Source organism: Ovis aries, chromosome 2, assembly GCF_016772045.2.
Source record: "Ovis aries strain OAR_USU_Benz2616 breed Rambouillet chromosome 2, ARS-UI_Ramb_v3.0, whole genome shotgun sequence".
Taxonomy (NCBI): Eukaryota; Metazoa; Chordata; class Mammalia; order Artiodactyla; family Bovidae; genus Ovis; species Ovis aries.
This window is the reverse complement of record NC_056055.1, coordinates 21,878,221-21,899,826: the sequence shown is the minus strand read 5'-3', so window position 1 is coordinate 21,899,826 and position 21,606 is coordinate 21,878,221. Positions and strand designations below refer to the sequence as shown.

General features: G+C 41.1%; 1 protein-coding gene and 1 long non-coding RNA gene across 5 annotated transcripts in view; one reads left to right on the top strand and one right to left on the bottom strand.

Moving 5' to 3' along the window:
* The window catches only part of LOC132659146 (uncharacterized), a 107,447-nt gene that overhangs the window by 51,731 nt on the left and 34,110 nt on the right, over window positions 1-21,606 (bottom strand). The window lies entirely within an intron of this gene.
* The window catches only part of PLPPR1 (phospholipid phosphatase related 1), a 289,495-nt gene that overhangs the window by 237,941 nt on the left and 29,948 nt on the right, over window positions 1-21,606 (top strand). For all 4 annotated transcript variants that reach the window (XM_004004048.6, XM_042242955.2, XM_027964167.3 and 1 more), the window contains exon 4: window positions 7,762-7,894. In XM_004004048.6, coding sequence (XP_004004097.2) covers window positions 7,762-7,894 — 133 coding nt within the window. The remainder of the gene's footprint in view (window positions 1-7,761; window positions 7,895-21,606) is intronic.

Here is a 21,606-nt window from a genome sequence, read left to right as displayed (position 1 = left end):
GACTCTGCGAGAATTTCCTAGGAAAGGAAGAGACAAGCATGGTTTGATAGAAAGGCCCGATCTGGAGGAAACTGTGACTCTTCATTTGGGGGGTTTCTAGGCCAGAAGCTCTGGGAGTGAATACAAAAGCTCAAAGCACAGCGTGGATCAGAGAGTGGGCCCTGGTTACAGGCACATCTGTTGCCTGGCTGATGAGGACCGCAGCTGCGGCAGCAGAGGAGACAGTGTCGGCGCCTGAGTGCCTTGTCATCTGCCTCTTCCCGGCTCTGAACAGCCTCAGCTATTGAAACCCCTTTTAACACTTCATCATTCACATCTTTTCCCTTTTGTACATTATCACATGATTTCCTTTTTTTTTTAAATAAGAAGCCAGTGCTGTTTTTTCCTTTTATTTTGGCCCAACCATGCAACATGTGGGATCCTAGTTCCCTCACTAGGGATCGAACCCATGTTCCCTGCAGTGGAAACGTGGAGTCTGAACCACTGAACCACCAGGGAAGTCCCTATATTTGTTTTTCTTTACCATGAGTACATTTTCTTTATTGCAAATGTACTTAGTCATTACAATTTACATTCCCTCCCCCACCCCAGGAAAGCGTTATAAATATCCTCATTAACTGCTGTGGATTTTTTCAAAATCTTGAAGAAGAATATCCATTTCCCTATTTACTATCCATGTGATGGATGAGTGCCCCAAATTCCTTTCCAGACTGTTTTTCACCCAACATCATCTGACAGCGAGAGGTCCTTACACCTTTGAGATGTTCCTTACCACCCTTACAATGCCTCTTTTAATGACTGATGATTAGATGATTGTGTTAGGAGTTTTGATAATTTGTTTCTTGAAAAGACTATCATTTGCCAAAAATTATGTGATGATGAGTTACTTGGTGACCACAATGCATTTTATTTTTTACTGAGAGCAGTATTTTAGCTAACTCATTTTAAATTCCCATTTCTCTTATATCCTCTGTTCAGAAAGGGGGGAAAAAAAGTTCAAGAGAACACCCTGCTTTGGCAAGGTAGTATGCCACCCTGGTGCCTCACTTCATAGCAAGTGTCGATTTCAGAGCTTTCTGAATGGGTAGGTGGTGCCCCTGGATTAAGACCAGTAAGTGGAAAGTGACAAGGAAAGGCACTCAGTCGTGTCCAACTCATTGCAACCCCAGGGACTATACAGTCCATGGAATTCTCTAGGCAGGAATACTGAAGTGGGTAGCCATTCCTTTCTCCAAGTGAATCTTCCCAACATTACAGATGGATTCTTTACCAGCTGAGCCACACGGGAAGCAGTAATGATGACTCTCCAATCCACAAAACACTTATTATCTGAGTTGCTGGATAATTTCCAAAGCCATCATCCAAATGGCCTTGATTCTATCAAAGCCTTCAGCTTGGAAAGGCATAGAAATGTCTACAGCTGAATTCCTTTATTTACACTCAAGTGTGATAAAGCAGACATCAAGAGGTCTTGAACCAAGCGTAGCTCAGCAGCCTAGAGGACTAGAATCCTCTCTGCAGATCTGAAGTGTTACTGGTACTCACCAGGAAAGATTAAACAGAGCATGCAGATGCTGGGCAGCATGGTCAGTATGCTTAAAATCCCCTGGGTCACGTTTAAACAAGATCTACAGGAAAAACCCTGGGCCTCAGATAGTAAAGAATCTGCCTGCAATGCAGGAGACCCAGGTTCGATCCCTTGGCCTGGAAGATCCTCTGGAGAAGGGCATGGCAACCCACTCCAGTATTCTTGCCTGGACAATCTCATGGACAGAGGAAGCTGGTGATCTATCAGTCCGTGGGGTTGCAAAGAGTCGGACACAACTGAGTGACTAACACGTGTGAACACACAACACACACAGCAAAAACCATGCCTGCCTTTCTCAGAAATGCTCACGAATAAAGAAGGCTCCCAAGGAGGATATTGGAAGCATCTACAACTCCCTGGGACTGACAGATCTGCAGCTACTTAGACACTTATTGAGAAGTGTGCAGAGAACCCTCTTCTCTTCTTCAGAGCATGCTACATGCACACCCAGAGAGGGGCTGGCAGCCTCTGCTGTCCTTTAGAGACACAGGTGACAGGTCTCAGGCAGTGTGATGACTCTGGAGGAGGCTGTGTCCACTTTGCTCCAAGGGAAGATTATTTCGTGAGGGCAAAGCCCTGTGGGGTTTGAAAAGTGAATGAAGGCTGGAGGGAGAATCACTATAAGAAACTATGCTGGCCCTGGAGAGCTTAACCAACAGAAGAGAGACTGAAGCCCAATTATGTGATATCAGTTCCCTTAATCAGCACTATCTTGTCAGTTTCTATCATAAAAACAAAGATCTTGGAACTGGAAGAGCAACTTAAAGGTCTCCTACAGAGTTCCCCAAGCTCCAGGATCTCATGTCTAATGATCTGAGGTGGAGCTGGTATAGTAATAATAGAAATAAGGCACACGATAAATACAATGCATTTGAATCATCCTGAAACCATTCCCCCTCCCCAGTCCATGGAAAAATTGTCTTCCATGAAACTGCTCCTTGGTGTTAAAAAAAAAAAAAAGGTTAGGGGCCACTGTAGTCTAACAGATGAGAGATTGACAGATAAGGAACCAGAGAGGTCAGCCAAGTGGTCCAAGACTGGACACCTGGCGAGGGGCAGGGCAGAGCTTGAATCACACCATGTTTCCTTAATCCAGGACAGTTTTTAAGTCAATTTCAGCACACATTCTTGCCTAGACCAACCAGTAAGTGAAAGCAACAAATACTCCTTGAGCTTCTCTAGATGCTTTTATATACATTTCTAATAATCAATAATTTTCTGATATAATTATTACCCTCATGTTTAAAATCATGGAGGGGAAAAAAAAAAAAAAAGCTTGGGAAGGTTCAGTTATCCGCCCAAAGTCACCTCTCAAGAAGGGAAGGAACAGAGATTTCAACTCCAGAGCCTACATTCAAGAAACAGGACTATGTGGGAGAAGGAGAGGGTGGGAAGGGAGTTGGGGTGGGGGTGGGGGGGTTCAGGATGGGTGGATACATGTACACCCGTGGCTGAGTCATGTCAATGTATGGCAAAAACCACCACAATATTGTAAAGTAATTAGCCTCCAACTAAAATAAACTAATTTTAAAAAAAATAAAATCATAAACAAAAAAAGAAACAGCAATGACTTTGATATGCCAAGTATCAGAGCTACAGTAGCATATACATGAACCCCAAATCTATATTCCAGGATCTCTAGAAGCCTTTTGTGATAACAGCCACACAGAACATGCAGTGGATCCCCCTTACAACACGAAATGATGTCTTCCGCTGACTTTGTCTGCAGACTTTATATTTTGCAATCTAAAACACTATCTTCTAAATATTTTCCATTTATATCACTGATGATTTATCAGATCTCCTTAAAACATTGTAAAGACATAAATTCTGAAAGATTTCACCAAACTAATGTATTATATTCCAGGGTTATTTATTTATTTGAAATTTGGGCTTCCATATTTCAAAGGCAAGTTTATCAAGAGTTACTATGAAGTCAGTCAGAAAGAGAAAGATAAATATATATTAACACGTATATATAGAATCTAGAAAGATAGTACTGATAATCCTATTTGCAGGGTATCAGAGGAGATATAGACATAAAGAACAGAATTTTGGACATAGTGCGGGAAGGAGAGGGTGGGATGATTTGAGAGAATAGCTTTGAAACATATACATTACCATGTGTAAAATAAATAGTCGGTGGGAATTTGCAGTACGATGCAGGGAATCCAAAGCCAGTGCTGTGACAATCTAGAGCGGTGGGATGGGGAGGGAGGCAGGAAGGGGAATCAAGGAGGAGGGGACGTATACCTAAGGCTGATTTATGTTGATGTATGGAAGAAACCATCACAACACTGTAAAGCAATTATCCTCTAACTAAAATTTTTAAAAAGGAGTTACTCACTAAAAGTATATGTATTGTTATCTAAAAGTTTTAGGTCACTTGTGATAGTAGGCGGCATAGCTGTGGGGAACGAGAGATGCACCAGTGGAATTCACTTGCTTGTTCATGGCCAGGGCTAGAGTTTGGCCTTGATCATTTCTCACCAGAGGGTATTCTCATTTGCTATGAGTGATAGCATGCTTGTTAGTCAACAGTCTGAAAGGCTGTAATAGGCAGGGCAGCCAGGGCTGAACACATGGAGAGTCCCACGTGTCCCGGCTGCCCTCTGAACAGAGTGGTGGATGGAGACAGAGTGTGCATGGCAAACAGACAGATGGAGGAACCCAGTCAGTGCCAGAACCGGAGTCATAAGTCTGCCAGTGTGAGAGGTGGCTTCCAACATGGGCTGGTGGCCTGGCAGGGAAGCAGAATCTCGCCCGCCTCTCTCTCCAAGCAGAATCAGACCTGTATGAGACTATAGGACCCAGTGGATGGAGAAACAGTACACTGTGTGCAATCAGTGAAATGAACATCCATGCAGCTCATTCACTGGGACCTGAGAGCTGGATTGTTCCATCAGCAACCTGTATGTCCATCACAGTCTGAACTGAAAATCAGGACTGCTGTCCTACCTTTAACTTGTAAAATGACCCCCTTCCTCTCTTCCTTCCTTCCTTCTTTTACATAAACAGTATTGCTTAATATACTCAAAGTACTATATCAGTAACTATGCATGCATGCTACGTTGCTTCAGCCGTGTCCTACTCTGTGCGACCCCATAGACGGCAGCCCACCAGGGTCCTCCATCCACAGGATTCTCCAGGCAAGAATACTGGAGTGGGTTGCCATTTCCTTCTCCATCAGTAACAATATAAGTTAGTATATATTCTAGTTCTGATTTTTTTTTATATTTCATATCTCAACTCTGATTTGAATATTGTTGACCAATAGTATCAATTTGTATACTGCTTATCCCTGCTGACACAAGAGGCTTAGGACATTTTACTTATGGATTATTTGAGCCCCATACCCTTACACATGGCAAGTTTTATATGGTGCACCTTGGAGTGATTTTGTTTAGATTTGTATGTGTGCATGCCTGTGTACATATATATGTGCATTTTCTTAAAAAACAAGAATATGTGTAGATTTTCACTCACATTCTTTTGCTATGTTGTCTCTTATATGAGTGTGTGTGCTCACTCACTCAGTTGTGTCCAACTCTTTGTGACCCCATGGACTGTAGCCACCAGGCTTCTCTGTCCATGGAGTTTTCCCAACAGGAATCCTGGAGTGGGTTTTGCCGTTTCCTCCTCCAGGGGATCTTCCCAACCCAAGGATCGAACCTATGTCTCCTGCATTGGCAGGAGGATTCTCTCCCACTGAACCTCCTGGGAAGCTCCAGATGTCAGGATAGAGATCTGTATAATATGTTGTGGGAACAATGATAAGACAGGGTCTCCCTTTTCCTGAGGGGACCTGGCAAAGGTTCGGGGAGAATCATGACATTTTCACTGAGTCTGGAAGGATAAGTGCTAAAAATTATTTTTCCTTCCTTATAGTCTCCCTCATTAAACCTGTATTCCAAAAAACCTTCATTAATCTGATATGCTTAATTCATTTAACACTGAATAACTGCTATGTGCCTTACACTGGGCTAGGCCCTAGGGATATAACCAGAAGACAGGCAGGACATCCTATAACAAGGAATAACAATGATAGTGTGTACTCATTGTGATAGGAATAGAAAGGAAAACATGAGGTAAGAGATTCATATACAACAAGAACGCTTAAGCTAGGCTCTGGGAGTAGAGAATGCACCCTCAAGGAACTGCTGTTTCATTACCCGACCATGCATGAATTTATCCCCATCTGTTCACTGAGATAAAGAACAGTAATGCAGTGCCATCATTCCAGTGGGGACAAACAAAGCCTTCTGGCACCTCATTTTGAGAGAGATAAGTCTAACGAGAAAAAAAGGGAAAGCTGAGTTCTTAAAGCTATTCAAATATTTTTACCTGAAGGAGCATTAATGCATTAATTCCAAAGGATGTCACAAAATATTCCTAGACATATGCAGACAGCACCTGCCAAGGTGATCCATGCTGTCCCATCGTTTGCCTGTCTGTCCCTGAATTCAGTCTATTCCGGCCAACTTTTCATCCCATTCTGACTTGGCCATAGTTCTACTACACCCATCTATCTTGTACTTTAATATCATCTAAGGTTTTCAGTGTTTAAAGCATATTGCATTTGTCTTGTTTTCTGTCTTGTCAATATTAAATACAAATTCAACAAGTATTTTATTGGATCACTACTGAGTAAAAGTGTAGCATTTAAGAGAAAGGACTCTAGAGACAGGTTTCCTGGCTCCAGAGCTAAGACTTGTGATGAACTTGGACAAATTATTTCACCCCTCCATGCCTCAGGTGTCTTATCTGTATAATAGGATAACAGTGTCTACTTATAGACCACCTGCTAGAGTTGCTTCAGACACTGTGTGGCCAAATCCCTAAGAGTCGAGTTTCTCTCTCAGATGAAGGGGGAAACATCTGTAATGATTCCAGCTTTACAATTCTATCACTTAACTTCCTCCATTCATGTGCCATTCATTATGTTGGCATTTTTATCCATCTAAATAGATATTCTATAATGAAAGGAATATAAGGCATAGAAAGCCTTAAAACATTGATGAAGCTTATCTAAAACCACAAGCATACGCATAGCAAAAGTGTGAGTCAACTAATTTAGAGTAGGAGAATGTCACTTAGGCAAACATGCTCGAGTAAGATTTGTCACATAAATAAGGGTAGTATTGCCACATAGTTCAGCTCAGTTGCTCAGTTGTGTCCGACTCTTTGCAGCCCCATGGACTGCAGCACGCCAGGCCTCCCTGTCCATCACCGACTCCCAGGGTTTATTCAAACTCATGTCCATTGAGTTGGTGATGCCATCCAACCATCTCATCCTCTATCGTCCCCTTCTCCTCCTGCCTTCAATCTTTCCCAGCATCAGGGCGTTTTTCAATGAGTCAGCTCTTTGCATCAGGTGGCCAAAGTATTGGAGCTTCAGCTTCAACATCAATCCTTCCAATGAATATTCAGGACTGATTCCCTTTAGGATGGACTGGTTGGATCTCCTTGCAGTCTAAGGGATTCTCAAGATTCTTCTCCAACACCACAGTACAAAAGCATCACACTCAGCTTTCATTATAGTCCAACTCTCACATCCATACATGACTACTGGAAAAACCATAGCCTTGACTAGACAGACCTTTGCTGGCAAAGTAATGTCTCTGCTTTTTAATATGCTGTCTAGGTTGATCATAACTTTTCTTCCATGGAGTAAGTGTCTTTTAATTTCATGGCAGCAGTCACCATCTGCAGTGATTTTGGAGCCCCCCCGCCAAAGAAGTCTGCCACTGTTTCCACTGTTATTGCCACATAATGAAATAACAATTTATTGTGATGTGTGCATATAATGCCCTGCTGGGCACATTGGCTATCCCAGTCATTCCTCATCACTGTGATACACGCATTCAGCTTGAAATATTCAAGACCAGCTTGAGTGAGCTTGTTCATTGATTCTCTTATTCAATTTATTATTTCAACTTATGTTTTATATGACTTTAGAATTTTATATTATACCTGAAATCTACCTGAAACTATCAATTATTGCTTTCTCTAATTCTTTTAAAGAGTTGACTGCAAACTGCTATTTAACTCTCCATCTCTCCAACATAGTTTTTTAATATAATTGTGAAGCCTCAGAAGTTTTCAGTTTTTTTAAGCCAATGGTATATCAGAAAGCTCTCCAACTTGATAATTTTTTAACATTCCTTCCCCAGATTTTTATTGGTGAGATATCCATGTATTTCATAAAGTCAACCAGAGAATCTCTGATTGCCCAGGAGAAAACAATTCTGACTGGAGAATGCTGTTACCTGAACCCCTTACTCCGAAGGATCATAAGATTCATAGGTGAGTAAAAGGGCATGTTGTATAAGCCCTCACTTTTAGGTAAAACTTACTAAAGATGAACATACTTGATAAAAATAACCTAAGCTATGGAAGCACCAACTTTAAAAGCAAGGGTTGTTTTAGAGTTTTTCTAGGAAGTGCAGAAATTGTGCCTGACCATGGTGCCAACTCAATGTTTTCATCCTTAGAGTGAAGCAATACTTACTAACGTGTTTTAAAAAAAATTTCAACTTTTTTCCTACACTATATCTGAGATTCCCTCAGGACATATATTTTAATATTGACTGGATATTGCCACATACCCTTTAGCTGAGTCAGGCAAGGGAGTGGGCCATCAGGGAACATCAATAAAATGAACTTAGATATAATCAAATTTCCTGGAAAAAAAAGTTTCCTACCTAGTAATTCTGTTATGCAGGGAATTTTTAAAAGTATGGGAAATCACATCCATCAGGTTCTTGAAAATCATACCTTTCCAAAGTTGGAAAACAAAGAGTTTTACTAGTGTTTATGACAAGGAATAATTAAGACACTTTCTATATTCCTCCTTCTAGGACTTTTATAAAAATGCTGAGGGGATATGGATAATGATCACAGATATAGGAATGAATTTGTATATGGGTAAATGTGGGAGCATAGATCTCGCAGAGTTCCTACACAGTGAGTACTCAGTAAATAATTATTAGTGTTCTAATGAGATCCTGCAAATTATCTACTGGTCAGGTGCTTGTGGGAGAGAAGATAAAACTCTGAACGCATCAACATGGTATTAACACAAGTCATGATATCATTTAGAACATGGAGAACTGACAGCTGAGAAAGTGAAGTCCAGAAGACACATGCTCTCAACTCCTTTGATTATTCTTAGTCCTTTCCTTCCTAATGAAGAAACGGTTGAATTTCCTCAAGTCATGAGCAAAAGATCACAGCACAATCAAACGTGTGGTAAATTCATGCACTCCCATGTTCACTGCAGCACTATTTATTAATATGATAGCCAAGACATGAAATCAACCTAAATGTCCATCAACAGAGCAACGGATAAAGATGATGTGGTACAGATATACACAATGGAATACCCAGTTCAGTTCAGTCGCTCAGTCGTGTCCGACTCTTGGCAACCCCATGGACTGCAGCACGCCAGGCCTCCCTGTCCATCACCGACTCCCAGGGTTTATTCAAACTCATGTCCATTGAGTTGGTGATGCCATCCAGCCGTCTCATCCTCCATCATCCCCTTCTCCTTCTGCCCCCAATCCCTCCCAGCATCAGAGTCTTTTCCAGTGAGTCAACTCTTCGTATGAGACGGCCAAAGTACTGGAGTTTCAGCTTTAGCATCATTCCTTCCAAAGAATACCCAGGACTGATCTCTTTTAGAATGGATTGTTTGGATCTCCTTGCAGTCCAAGGGACTCTCAAGAGTCTTCTCCAACACCACAGTTCAAAAGCATCAATTCTTCAACACTCAGCTTTCTTCACAGTCCAACTCTCACATCCATACATGACCACAGGAAAAACCATAGCCTTGACTAGACGGACCTTTGTTGGCAAAGTAATGTCTCTGCTTTTCAGTATGCTACTAGGTTGGTCATAACTTTTCTTCCAAGGAGTAAGTGTCTTTTAATTTCATGGCTGCAATCACCATCTGCAGCGATTTTGGAGCCGCAAAAAAATAAAGTCTGACACTATTTCCCCATCTATTTCCCATTAAGTGATGGGACCAGATGCCATCCATGATCTTTGTTTTCTGAATGTTGAGCTTTAAGCCAACTTTTCCACTCTCCTCTTTCACTTTATCAAGAGGCTTTTTAGTTCCTCTTCACTTTCTGCCATAAGGGTGGTGTCATCTGCATACCTGAGGTTATTGATATTTCTCCCAGCAATCTTGATTCCAGCTTGTGCTTCCTCCAGCCCAGCGTTTCTCATGATGTATTCTGCATATAAGTTAAATAAGCAGGGTGACAATATACAGCCTTGATGTACTCCTTTTCCTATCTGGAACCAGTCTGTGGTTCCACGGTATGGACCTAACAGAAGCAGAAGATATTAAGAAGAGGTGGCAAGAATACACAGAAAAACTGTACAAAAAAGATCTTCATGACCAAGATAATCACAATGGTATGATCACTCACCTAGAGCCAGACATCCTGGAATGTGAAGTCAAGTGGACCTTAGAAAGCATCACTACGAACAAAGCTAGTGGAGGTGATGGACTTCCAGTTTAGCTATTTCAAATCCTGAGAGATGATGCTGTGAAAGGGCTGTACTCAATATGCCAGCACATTTGGAAAACTCAGCAGTGGCCACAGGACTGGAAAAGGTCAGTTTTCATTCCAGTCCCAAAGAAAGGCAATGCCAAAGAATTCTCAAACTATCACACAATTGCACTCATCTCACACGCTAGTAAAGTAATGCTCAAAATTCTCCAAGCCAGGCCTCAGGAATATGTGAACAGTGAACTTTCAGATGTTCAAGCTGGTTTTAGAAAAGGCAGAGGAACCAGAGGTCAAATTGCCAACATCTGCTGGATCATCAAAAAAGCAAGAGAGTTCCAGGGGAAAAAAAAGGAATATTATTTGGCCATTAAAAAGAGTAACATAATGCCAGCAACATGGATGGATGTAGAGATTATCATACTAAGCCAGAAAGAGAAAGACAAATACCATGTGGTATCATTTACAAATGGAATCTGAAATACAACACAAATGAAATACATATGAAACAAAAATAGACTTACAGATATAGAAAACAGACTTGTAGTTGCCAAGGTGGGGAAGGTGGAGGGAAAGACTGGGAGTTTGGAATTAGCAGATGCAAACTATTCTATATAGGATGGATAAACAACAAGGTCCTACTGTATAGCACAGGGAACTATAATATATTCAACATCCTGTGATAAACCATAATGGAAAAGAATATGAAAAGAATGTATATATGTGTATAACTGAGTCACTTTGCTATACAGCAGAAATTAAACAATAGTATAAATCAACTATACCTTAATAAAATTTAAAAATTATATGCAGTAACTTCTAACATTGGCATGGGAGTGAGGGAAGTAGTAGCGTGGGAGGCCTAAGAAAACCTAAGTTAAAAGAAGCAACCCTTAACATTCAAATAATCTTCGGCTTGGCAACCCACTCCAGTCTTCTTGCCTGGAGAATCCCAGGGACAGGGGAGCCTGTGGGCTGCCATCTATGGGGTCGCACAGAGTCGGACATGACTGAAGCGACTTGGCAGCAGGCAGCAGAATCACCTGTGGGAATATGCAGTAGGCTCATTGGGTTTACCCTGATCCATGTGATGTCATCACTATCTATTATTTATTCCAAACAAGAGTATCTTTCAAAGACATCCAGAATGTGGTCACTTGTTACCAGAGTGACTTCAAGAAAAAAAGAGGAGAGGAAAGAATATTTATTATACAGAACACTGGATTAGACACTTTATAATTTCCTTGATCCACCCAACACCCTTTAAGGTAGATTATAGTTCTAACTGTGCAGACAAAGAAGCTGATATAAAATGGGATAAAGTCACTATTCCCAAGGACTGTGAGTGTGTGTGTAAGGCTAATAATACCTGTATTGTAAGCATGAAAAATACTATCATAAAGAGCTTGATACCCAGTTTTTGATAGATGATGGTAATCATTTACTTTTAGCTTTCCATGGCATGATTTTGTTTTCCATGGGTTCAGTTACTCACCGTCAGCCATGGTCCAAAAAGGCTCCAGAAATCATTCCTAAGTTTTAAATCACTCTCCATTCTGAGTATGCTGAAATCTTGCACCATCCTGCTCTGTCATGAATCTTCCCTCTGTCCAAAGGGTCCCACCTGTCTATCAGTCACTTAGCGGCCCTCTGGTTATCACATTGACTATCATTATATCGCAGGGCTATGTTCAGGTAACCCTTACTGTACTTAATAATGGCCTCAAAGTGCAAGAGTAGTGATGCTGGCAATTTGGATATGCCAAAGAGAAGCCATAAAGTACTTTAAGCAAAAAGGTAAAGGTTCTCAACTTAATAAGAACAAGAATCATATGCTGAGGTTGAACAGTAAGAACAGATCCTCTGTTTGTGAAATTATGAAGGAAAAAGGAGCATGGGCTAGTTCTTCTGTCACAGCTCAAACTGCAAAAACTGCCACCACAGCATGTGGTGAACACTCAGTCAAGACAGAAAAGGCATTACATTTGTACAGTAAGATATTCTGAGAAAGAGAGACTGTATTCACCCTTTATTACCGTAAATGTTGTTACAATTGTTCTATTTTGTTATTAGGTGTTGTTAATATCTTAGTGTACCTAACATAAATTTAACTTTATTCTAGGTATGTATGTATCAGAAAAACATAATGAAGGATTTGGTATGATCCATGCTTTCAGGCATCTACTGGGGGTCTTGGAATATATCCCCATGAATAAGGGGGACTACTGCAATTTGTGATCCCTTGGAGAGGAGGGACTGTATCTTTCTTGCTTTGTATCAGTAGCATATTGTAAAATACCTGTCATATAGTAGGCTTTCCATAATTTTTCTGGAGGGGTAAAGAACAAAACTAAACTGTGTTAAATCACAGATTTACCTAAAATTGCTTTCATAAATACTGATTCTTAAATATTCATTTGCCACCTGTTTAATTAACTTTTTACCTCTCTTAGCTTAGTGCTGGAAAATTAAGGTACATAAATAAGGCAATTTCTAAGAGAAATTCAAAAGTCTATTCTGACTTTTCATGCAGGAGAGGGAGGGGTTTATCCTGAGATGGGTAACTTTGTCGTAGTATCTGTGGATTTTTTTTAATAAGAGAAAAAAAGCATACTAGTTGAAATGAAGATCCTTTAAATGGAGATGTTTCCTTTGAAAAAATTAAAGTATAATAAGGTATTACTCAAAATGTATTAGAAGTATTATTATAAATTGCTTACCAGTCTTTTTTTCTAGCCCAACAGCCTGCAAAATGTATACTATGCAATTGATATTAGAAAATGATAACTAGTCCTGTAAGCTGAAATGGCATGACTTTGCTCTTGCAGTTAATTATTTTAGAACCTATTACAAATAGTGTTTCCTAACAAATAAAATCAGTTTCACATTGCAAAAATGGCCAATGAACTAGCAGAATATTTTTAAACAAAATAATGCTTTCTTCTATCCCAGATGAGAAAAAAACTTGGGGTTCTAGTACATTTCTAGTGAGAGTAAGTTGATATACACTTTCTGCACAGCAGTTTGACAGTATATTTCAATAGCCTTAAAATAATCAACCTTTTTAACTCAAAAGTCTATTTTAAATAATCTGTCCTAAGGAAATAATTGGAAATGTAAATCAATTTTTACAGATTAAAATCATTTTTTCATAATATAAATTAGAAATATCTAAAATATAACTTTTAAAAATAGTGTTACCTATAAGGTACAATCTCAGAAAATGGTCTTTTTTAACGAATTTTTAATGAAAGGGGAAAATTCATGATATAATGCTATGTGAAAATGTCATGACACTAGGAATCTATTTATTCTGAAATAAAAAGGATTCAACATGATATGTATATATCAGGCTCAAAGAATGGCAAGTCCTTTAATACAGTGTTTGCTGTTGAAAGAAGAGCTGAAAGTGGTGCCCTGGCTCTCAGATCCCCTGTCTTCTCTAGACTGTGTGACTGGGACTTGAACAGACAGCCCCTCACCCCACCCTACAGATCCAAATTAAATTTTAAGTGAGAAAATGGCAATGGCCAAGTCAAAGGAAAAACATTCAAATTAAGCCATCTTGTCCTATAGACAAATGCTAACTGTGTTGACCTTGACAGAAAGGATTGAACTCCTCTGATTCCCAAATCCAGCAATAACTTTTTTCCAGGGTCCTCATTATAAGGAAGATGAAACACCCTCACAGACATAGAGAACTTGTGGTTACCAGAGAGGAAATGTCTGGGACTAACAGATACATACCACTATGTATAAAGTAAACAACAAGGATTTACTGTATAGCACAGGGAACTATATTCAATATCTGATAATAACCTGTAATGGAAAAGAACCTGAAAATATATATGTAACTGAAACACATCGCTGTACACCTAAAACTAATGCTATATGATAAGTCAACTATACTGCAACAAACAAAAAGCAGTCTCCCAGGCTTTAGCTGTAAACCCTCAGAGTTAACTTCTGTGAAAGCGAAGTCGCTCAGTTGTGTCTGACTCTTTGGGACCCTGTGGACGGTAGCCCACCAGGCCCCTCCATTCTTGGGGCTCTCCAGGCAAGAGGACTGGAGTGGGTTGCCATTTCCTTCACCAGGGGATCTTTCCGACCCAGGGATCAAACCCAGGTCTCCTGCACTGCAGGCAGACGCTTTACCCTCTGAGCCACCAGGCAAGCCCAACTTCTGTACTCATTTCCAAACTATATAAGTTTCTCACACTGTGTTACATGATGTGGGAAGGGAGAAAAGGAATTGGCGGAACTAACAAATTTGACCAACCTTTTATCAAAGCAAATGTTGTCAAATTAGTAACACATATTTAGGCTTCTCCCTTTCATTTTCTCCTCTCCATTGCTTTCCCTTCCTATACCAGTTTTTTTGGTAGGCATTAAACTGAACAACAATACACAGCCTTAAGATGATATAAACCTCTACATTCTCTTTTCAGAAATAAAAACAAAGGAAGGAAGTCATATTTAAATTCCTTTCATTCACAAATATACTTGAGTAAGCATACCTTGTAAATATTAATTATTAAATAATAGTTTTTTCATTTAAAACTAAAAAGTATGGGTAAAAAATATTAGAATTTGATGAGGGTTTTTGGTTTATTTGCCTTCTTGAATAATTTTCCTTGGTGTTAAAGAAAAATACTGATCCAAATATACCAAGATTAGATTGTCTATTAGCACATAAAATAGACTGTCATCCAGAAGCTATTTATTATGGGCTTTTCATTTGGAATCACACGGTTGCTCTGTTATTACTTCTAATAAAACTTTAATTAAATACCAAGTAAGTCTTAGACCATTTATTTAGGTCAGGTCTAAGGATTAGGTAGCCAGGGACAGACTGGAAAGTACCATGGTAAACAGTTAATTCATGTAACACTAATTAATTGCCATAAATTAAGTGTGATCTAAATGAAGCATGAATATTTTAAATGCAACCTCAAAGGTCACAGTGTTTTATGGTTGTGAGAACTGATACCCTGAGACAAGCTTAATGTCAGCCTTTTTGAGAACTAGAAAATCCTTCTCAATTTAGAAATTCATTTAGATGTACTTTACCTGAAAGGAAACTCCATTTGATTGCATCAGTCCATTTTTACTTGCATTCAGTGTTTATAAACAGGGGACTCAACATATGTTTAACCTTCAACAATTATTGGCATCTACCATATGCTAAAAACTGATTAAGGTGTTGAGAACATATTAGTGAACTGAATAGAGATTTACTTCCTCTCATTGAATTTATATTCTAATGGGGGAAGCCAGGCATTAAACTAAGTATATCATAGTATTTGTGTTATGGAGGGAAATAATGTAGAAAAAGGAAATAGGGGGTTTGCAAAGGCAAATATGCAATTTTAAGCGGGAAGGAAGAGGCTGCCCTCCAATGAGAATTGTCTAGAGTTGGCAGTGACTTCATAGCAGGACAATGACCATTCCAGGAAACTAGGTGCCCAGTGAACTAGCCCAGCTCCATATGTTGACCACGGAAGTGACCTTGGCTGAAGAGTTTGAAGGAGAATGTCAGTGCCCAGGCACCCAACTTTAGTTCTGAGTCCAGAGTAGACCCTAAAACACAGACAAGGTAGGGCATGGGCCTATAAGTAGATGGAGATATTTCTGCTGCTGCTGCTGCTAAGTCACTTCAGTCGTTCCGACTCTGTGCAACCCCATAGATGGCAGCCCACCAGGCTCCCCCATCCCTGGGATTCTCTAGGCAAGAAAACTGGAGTGGGTTGCCATTTCCTTCTCCAATGCATGAAAGTGAAAAGTGAAAGTGAAGTCGCTCAGTCGTGTCTGACTCTTAGTGACCCCATGGACCGCAGCCCACCAGGCTCCTCCATCCATGGGAGTTTCCAGGCAAGAGTACTAGAGTGCGATGCCATTGCCTTCTCCAGAGTTATTTCTAGAACTCAGCAACAAGAACCAGATTTGAACCCAGGTATATAGCTGAGAAACCTATATGCAGGTCAGGAAACAACAGTTAGAACTGGACATGGAACAACAGACTGGTTCCAAATAGGAAAAGGAGTAGGTCAAGGCTGTATATCGTCACCCTGCTTATTTAACTTCTATGCAGAGTACATCATGAGAAATGCTGGGCTGGGAGAAGCTCAAGCTGGAATCAAGATTGCCGGGAGAAATATCAATAACCTCCGATATGCAGATGACACCACCGTTATGGCAGAAAGGGAAGAAGAACTAAAAGCCTCTTGATGAAAGTGAAAGTGGGGAGTGAAAAAGTTGGCTTAAAGCTCAACATTCAGAAAACGAAGATCATGACATCTAGTCCCATCATTTCATGGGAAATAGATGGGGAAACAGTGAAAACAGTGTCAGACTTTATTTTTGGGGGCTCCAAAATCACTGCAGATGGTGACTGCAGCCATAAAATTAAAAGACACTCCTTGGAAGAAAAGTTATGACAAACCTAGATAGCATATTCAAAAGCAGAGACATTACTTTGCCAACAAAGGTCCGTCTAGTCAAGGCTATGGTTTTCCAGTGGTCATGTATGGATGTGAGAGTTGGCTGTATGGATGTAAAGAAAGCTGAGCGCCAAAGAATTGATGCTTTTGAACTGTGGTGTTGGAGAAGACTTTTGAGAGTCCCTTGGACTGCAAGGAGATCCAACCAGTCCACTCTGAAGGAGATCAGCCCTGGGTGTTCTTTGGAAGGAATGATGCTAAAGCTGAAACTCCAATACTTTGGCCACCTCATGTGAAGAGTTGACTCATTGGAAAAGACTCTGATGCTGGGAGGGACTGGGGGCAGGAGTAGAATGGGACAGCAGAGGATGAGATGGCTGGATGGCCTCACTGACTCAATGGACGCGAGTCTGAGTGAACTCCGGGAGTTGGTGATGGACAGGGAGGCCTGGCATGCTGCGATTCATGGGGTCACAAAGAGTCGGACACGACTGAGCAACTGAACTGAATCGATATAGCTGAGGCGGCGAAAGCCAGGATGGATCTTAGGAAATAAGTGGAACCTCATTTTCTGGACCCTGTGAATATCCAGATCACCAGACTTTGAGACAAAGATGTTTGATGCTTCCCTCTAGGGACCAGGATGGACTCTGGATGCAGGAGAGGGAGGCATGCTGAGGTTGAGAGCCTTGGTTGACGTCGGAGGCATAACCAGGGATCAAGCACTACTCACGTCTCAAGAAGGTGTGCTGAGGCTGCTTTTGGTTGCTCAGTCTAGTCCTCCTTGAATGTCAGCCCTCACTGAACCAGAGTATTACAGACCTGAACAAGACTCCTGACCCAGAATTCTACAAGTTACTCTAATTATCAAGACGAAAGTTATTTCGTCATGAGACTCAAGTGACCCTTTTCCAAGGACCCTTCCCAGAACCAGTGTTTAGAGACTGGACTCAAATAAAAAGACTAAATGAGTGGCTTAGTGCTAACTAGAAGGACTATGGAAAAATTAATGCTTAAGAGCTAACTAAAAGAACTAAGGATTGCTGCTTTCTCTAGCACTTTGCAGATTAACCTGTGCACATTCATGGTGCTTCAGTGAACTTATTGGCTGTAAAGCAGTTTCTCTTCCTCAGCACTATTGACATCTTGGGCCTGTTAGTTCTTTTCTGTACAGGAGGAGAGGACATCCTACATTGTAGAGTGCAGGATGCATGGGAGCATCCCTGGCCTCTAACCAGATGCCAGTAGCACCCCCTCCCCTACGAGTGACAATCAAAAATGTTTCCAAACATTACAAAATGTCCTCTGGGGACAGGATCACCCTCAGTCAAAATCCACTGCTATAACAAGTATTTCAAAGACTTTTTAAAAAGAGTTTTATGAATATTTATGTTATATAAGATCACACACAATAAAATCAAGCATAGCAAGGTGCAGAAATACTGTCTGAATATCAGAAATGAATTCCAGGGCTTCCCTGGCGGCTCTGTGCTAAAAGAGTGTGCCTGCCAATGCAGGAGACAGAGGTTCAATCCGTGAACTGGGAAGATCCCATGTGCTGCAGAGCAACTAAGCTCCCATGCCACAACTATTGAGCCTGTGCTCTAGAGCCTGGGAGCTACAGCTACTGAGCCCATGTGCTGCAATTACTGCAGCCTGCAGGCCCCAGAGCCTGTGTTCCACAAGAGAAGCCACCTCAGTAAGTAGCCTGCCCACTGCAACTAGAGAGTAGCCCCCACTCGCTGCAACTAGAGGAACGTCTTCACAGCAAAGAAGACCCAGCACAGCCAAAGAAAGAAATAAATGACTCCCAACAACTGATAAAGGGCAGTTTCAAAGTTTTCTATGATTAAAAAAATAATAACAAAATTTGCAAAATATGCAAATATCAAATCACATTGTATACCTGAAACTAATACAATGCTACATGTCACTTGCACCTTAATTTTAAAAAGTGCATGTTTTGGAAATAATTTAAATTATTACATCAAAACATAATAAAAGTGGATGGGAAATGCTGATGCAGAGAGCAACAGTACCAGATCAGGATGGCTCATCACCAATAGGGCTGGCAGCTGCCTGCTGATGGAACTTGAGGCTGGTCAGGTGGTGGGAATGGGAGTGGATTCAGATCAACAGCTTTGGGTTTAGAAACTTATGAATCAGAAAAAGCAAAATTTGAAGGCTGGAAGCCCTCCAGGATTTGATTTCCTGTTTTTAGGTTCCTTGATAGGTAAGGAATCTAAAATCTTTCCTCTCCACCTTTAGTTTGTATCTAGGTGTACTTTCTAGTACATCATGCAAAATGCTGGGCTGGATGAATCACAAGCTGGAATCAAGACGGCCAGGAAAAATATCAACAACCTCAGATATGCAGATGATACCCCTCTAATGGCAGAAAGTGAAGAGGAACTAAAGAGCCTCTTGATGAAGGTGAAAAAGCTGTCTTAAAACTCAACGTTCAAAAAACTAAGATCATGGCACTCACTCCCATCACTTCATGGTAAATAGATGGGAAAAAGAGGAAACAGTGACAGATTTTATTTTCTTGGGCTCCAAAATCACTGCAGACATAAAATTAAAGATGCTTGCTCCTTGGAAAGAAAGCTATGACAAACCTAGACAGTGTATTAAAAAGCAGAGACATTACTTTGCCACCAAAGGTCTATGTAGCATATTAAAAAGTAGAGACATCACTTTGCTGACAAAGGTCCATATTGTCAAAGCCATGGTTTTTCCAGCAGTCATGTATTGATGTGAGAGTTGGACCATAAAGAAGACTGAGTGCCAAAGAACTGAGGCTTTGGAATTGTGCTGGAGAAGACTCTTGAGAGGCCCTCAGACTGGAAGGAGCTCAAACCAGTCGATCCTAAAGGAAATCAACCCTGAATATTCATTGGAAGGACTGTTGCTGAAGTTCTAATACTTTGGTCACCTGAGGTGAAAAGCCAGGAGTGGGCAAAGGACGAAATGATTAGGTAACATCACTGCTGGGGTCCAGCCCTGGTGGAACCAGAGAATTCTAAGTGGGGATGGCGTGGCGAGGAAAAACTTATTTATTTAATTAGAAATATAAAGAGAGATTAAGAAGAAATAGTGTAGTAGGAAAATTTAGTGGAGAAAAGAGGCTGAATAACTTGGTTTACATGGAAAGCCAATAAAGTTCCAGATGAGGAACTTGCACCATCTACGTTAGGCCACCGGCGTCCTCTTGAATAGCAGGGGGTGCCCCACCTTGGGCTCCCTCTTGCGTGGATCTTAGAAGCCAGGGCAAGTAAGTAGACATGGCAAGCCTCCACGCCCCAGATGGGAATTCAGCCAGAAAAGGAGAGAAGGAGAATAGACCACATGGCGGAAACCAGTCCAGTGACTGGCCCGTCCTCTATTGTCCAGAAAAGCCTTTTATACCTTTTTTTGTACATAGAGATCAATGGATAATATAAAATTATGCAGCATCAGCATCCCTGACTCTTATCGAGACCAGGCTCTCTCTCTGCATACCTAGTTGTATACACAAGTCTTAGGTAATTTACATCATCTTCTGGCCAGAGGGCCAATTAACATTTTACAGCCCTTTTTCTGATAAGGGTTTGTCAACCAGAAGACTTATTTGCCCTAACAGTGGTGTTCTTCCCAAAGGCTGGTGCCACTCTCAGAAAGCACTAAATAAAGTTACATTCTTACATAGCAAAGATGCAACAATTTATAACAATGAAAGAAGTACAGTGATTTATAACAAAGAAAAAAGTAATTAACTCAAAAGTCTAGTGTTGCTAACATCAAAACTACTATATTCCTTTTTCTATATCCCTATTACATTGATTAATATCCTTCAGGTGTCTAAAAGATAAAGAATATGGAGGCCTGGCAGCAGTCATTGAGTCAACAGTGAAAACCCATCACCAATATGATTTTTAGCTCTTTCGAAAAGGCTCTGTATCTTTAAGATGCCTTAAGCTTTGTGCCTCTCGCATTTGGGGAGCTGTAAGCAATTTACAAGCTGCAAAAAGTCCAGGGGAACCTGTCAGGTAAGTTAGAGAGCCATCAAAAGGGGTTCAGGCCGAGACATTCCTTTTATATACAGGAGACTGTTAACTGGAGCCCTAAGTTAATTCCTTTTAGAGGCAGAAGAGTGGAAAGCACAGTACAGTAAGGCAGGCAGACTCTGGTTTTTGGGGGGTAGATGTTCAGGAAAACCAAGATGGAACCCCCCGAAGCCGGATCACACCTTCGCGTTTTGTCGGGCTTCCTTCCTCATGACCTTTGTCACAGGCGGGATTCCTCACACAGGCTCCCGGCACATCATCAACTCAATGGACATGAATCTAAGCAAACTCCAGGAGATAGTGGAGGACAGAAGAGCCTGGCGTACTACAGTCCATGGGGTTGCAGAGTCGGGACCACTGAGCAACTGAGCACACAGCAGGCACACAACAGGAGTGAGGGAGGAAGCAGATCCTGAGAGAGAAAGCCCTGAGGAGCTATCCTGCACGAAGAGGAGTAAATTCCCTCTTGTTGAGATAGAGCCATCTTACCAAGAAATTGTACAACTTTGGGGACTTCCCTGACAGTGCACTGGTTAAAACCGCACACTCCCAGTGCAGAGGGCACAGGTTTGATCCCTGGTGGCTCGGATGGTAGAGCGTCTGCCTGCAATGCAGGAGACCTGGGTTTGATTCCTGGGTCGGAAAGATCCCCTGAAGAAGGAAATGGCAATCCACTCCAGCACTCTTGCCTGGAGAATCCCATGGACGGAGGAGCCTGGTGGGCTATAGTCCACAGGGTCGCAAAGAGTTGGACACGACTGAGCGACTTCACTTTCACTTTCGGGTAACTAAGATCCCACATGACATGTAGCATGGCCAAAAGTAGATTTTTTTTTAAAACATACAACTTTATACTTTGGAGGAGCAGAAGTATATCAGTTTGTTCCTTCATTTATAAATACATTTGGGAGGTTTTCTGGCTGATAACTCTTCCTCTTCCTTTACCATGATGCGTAGTTATAGTAATGACAGAGTATTGTTTAAACACCACCAGCTCCTCATATTGTAAAGGT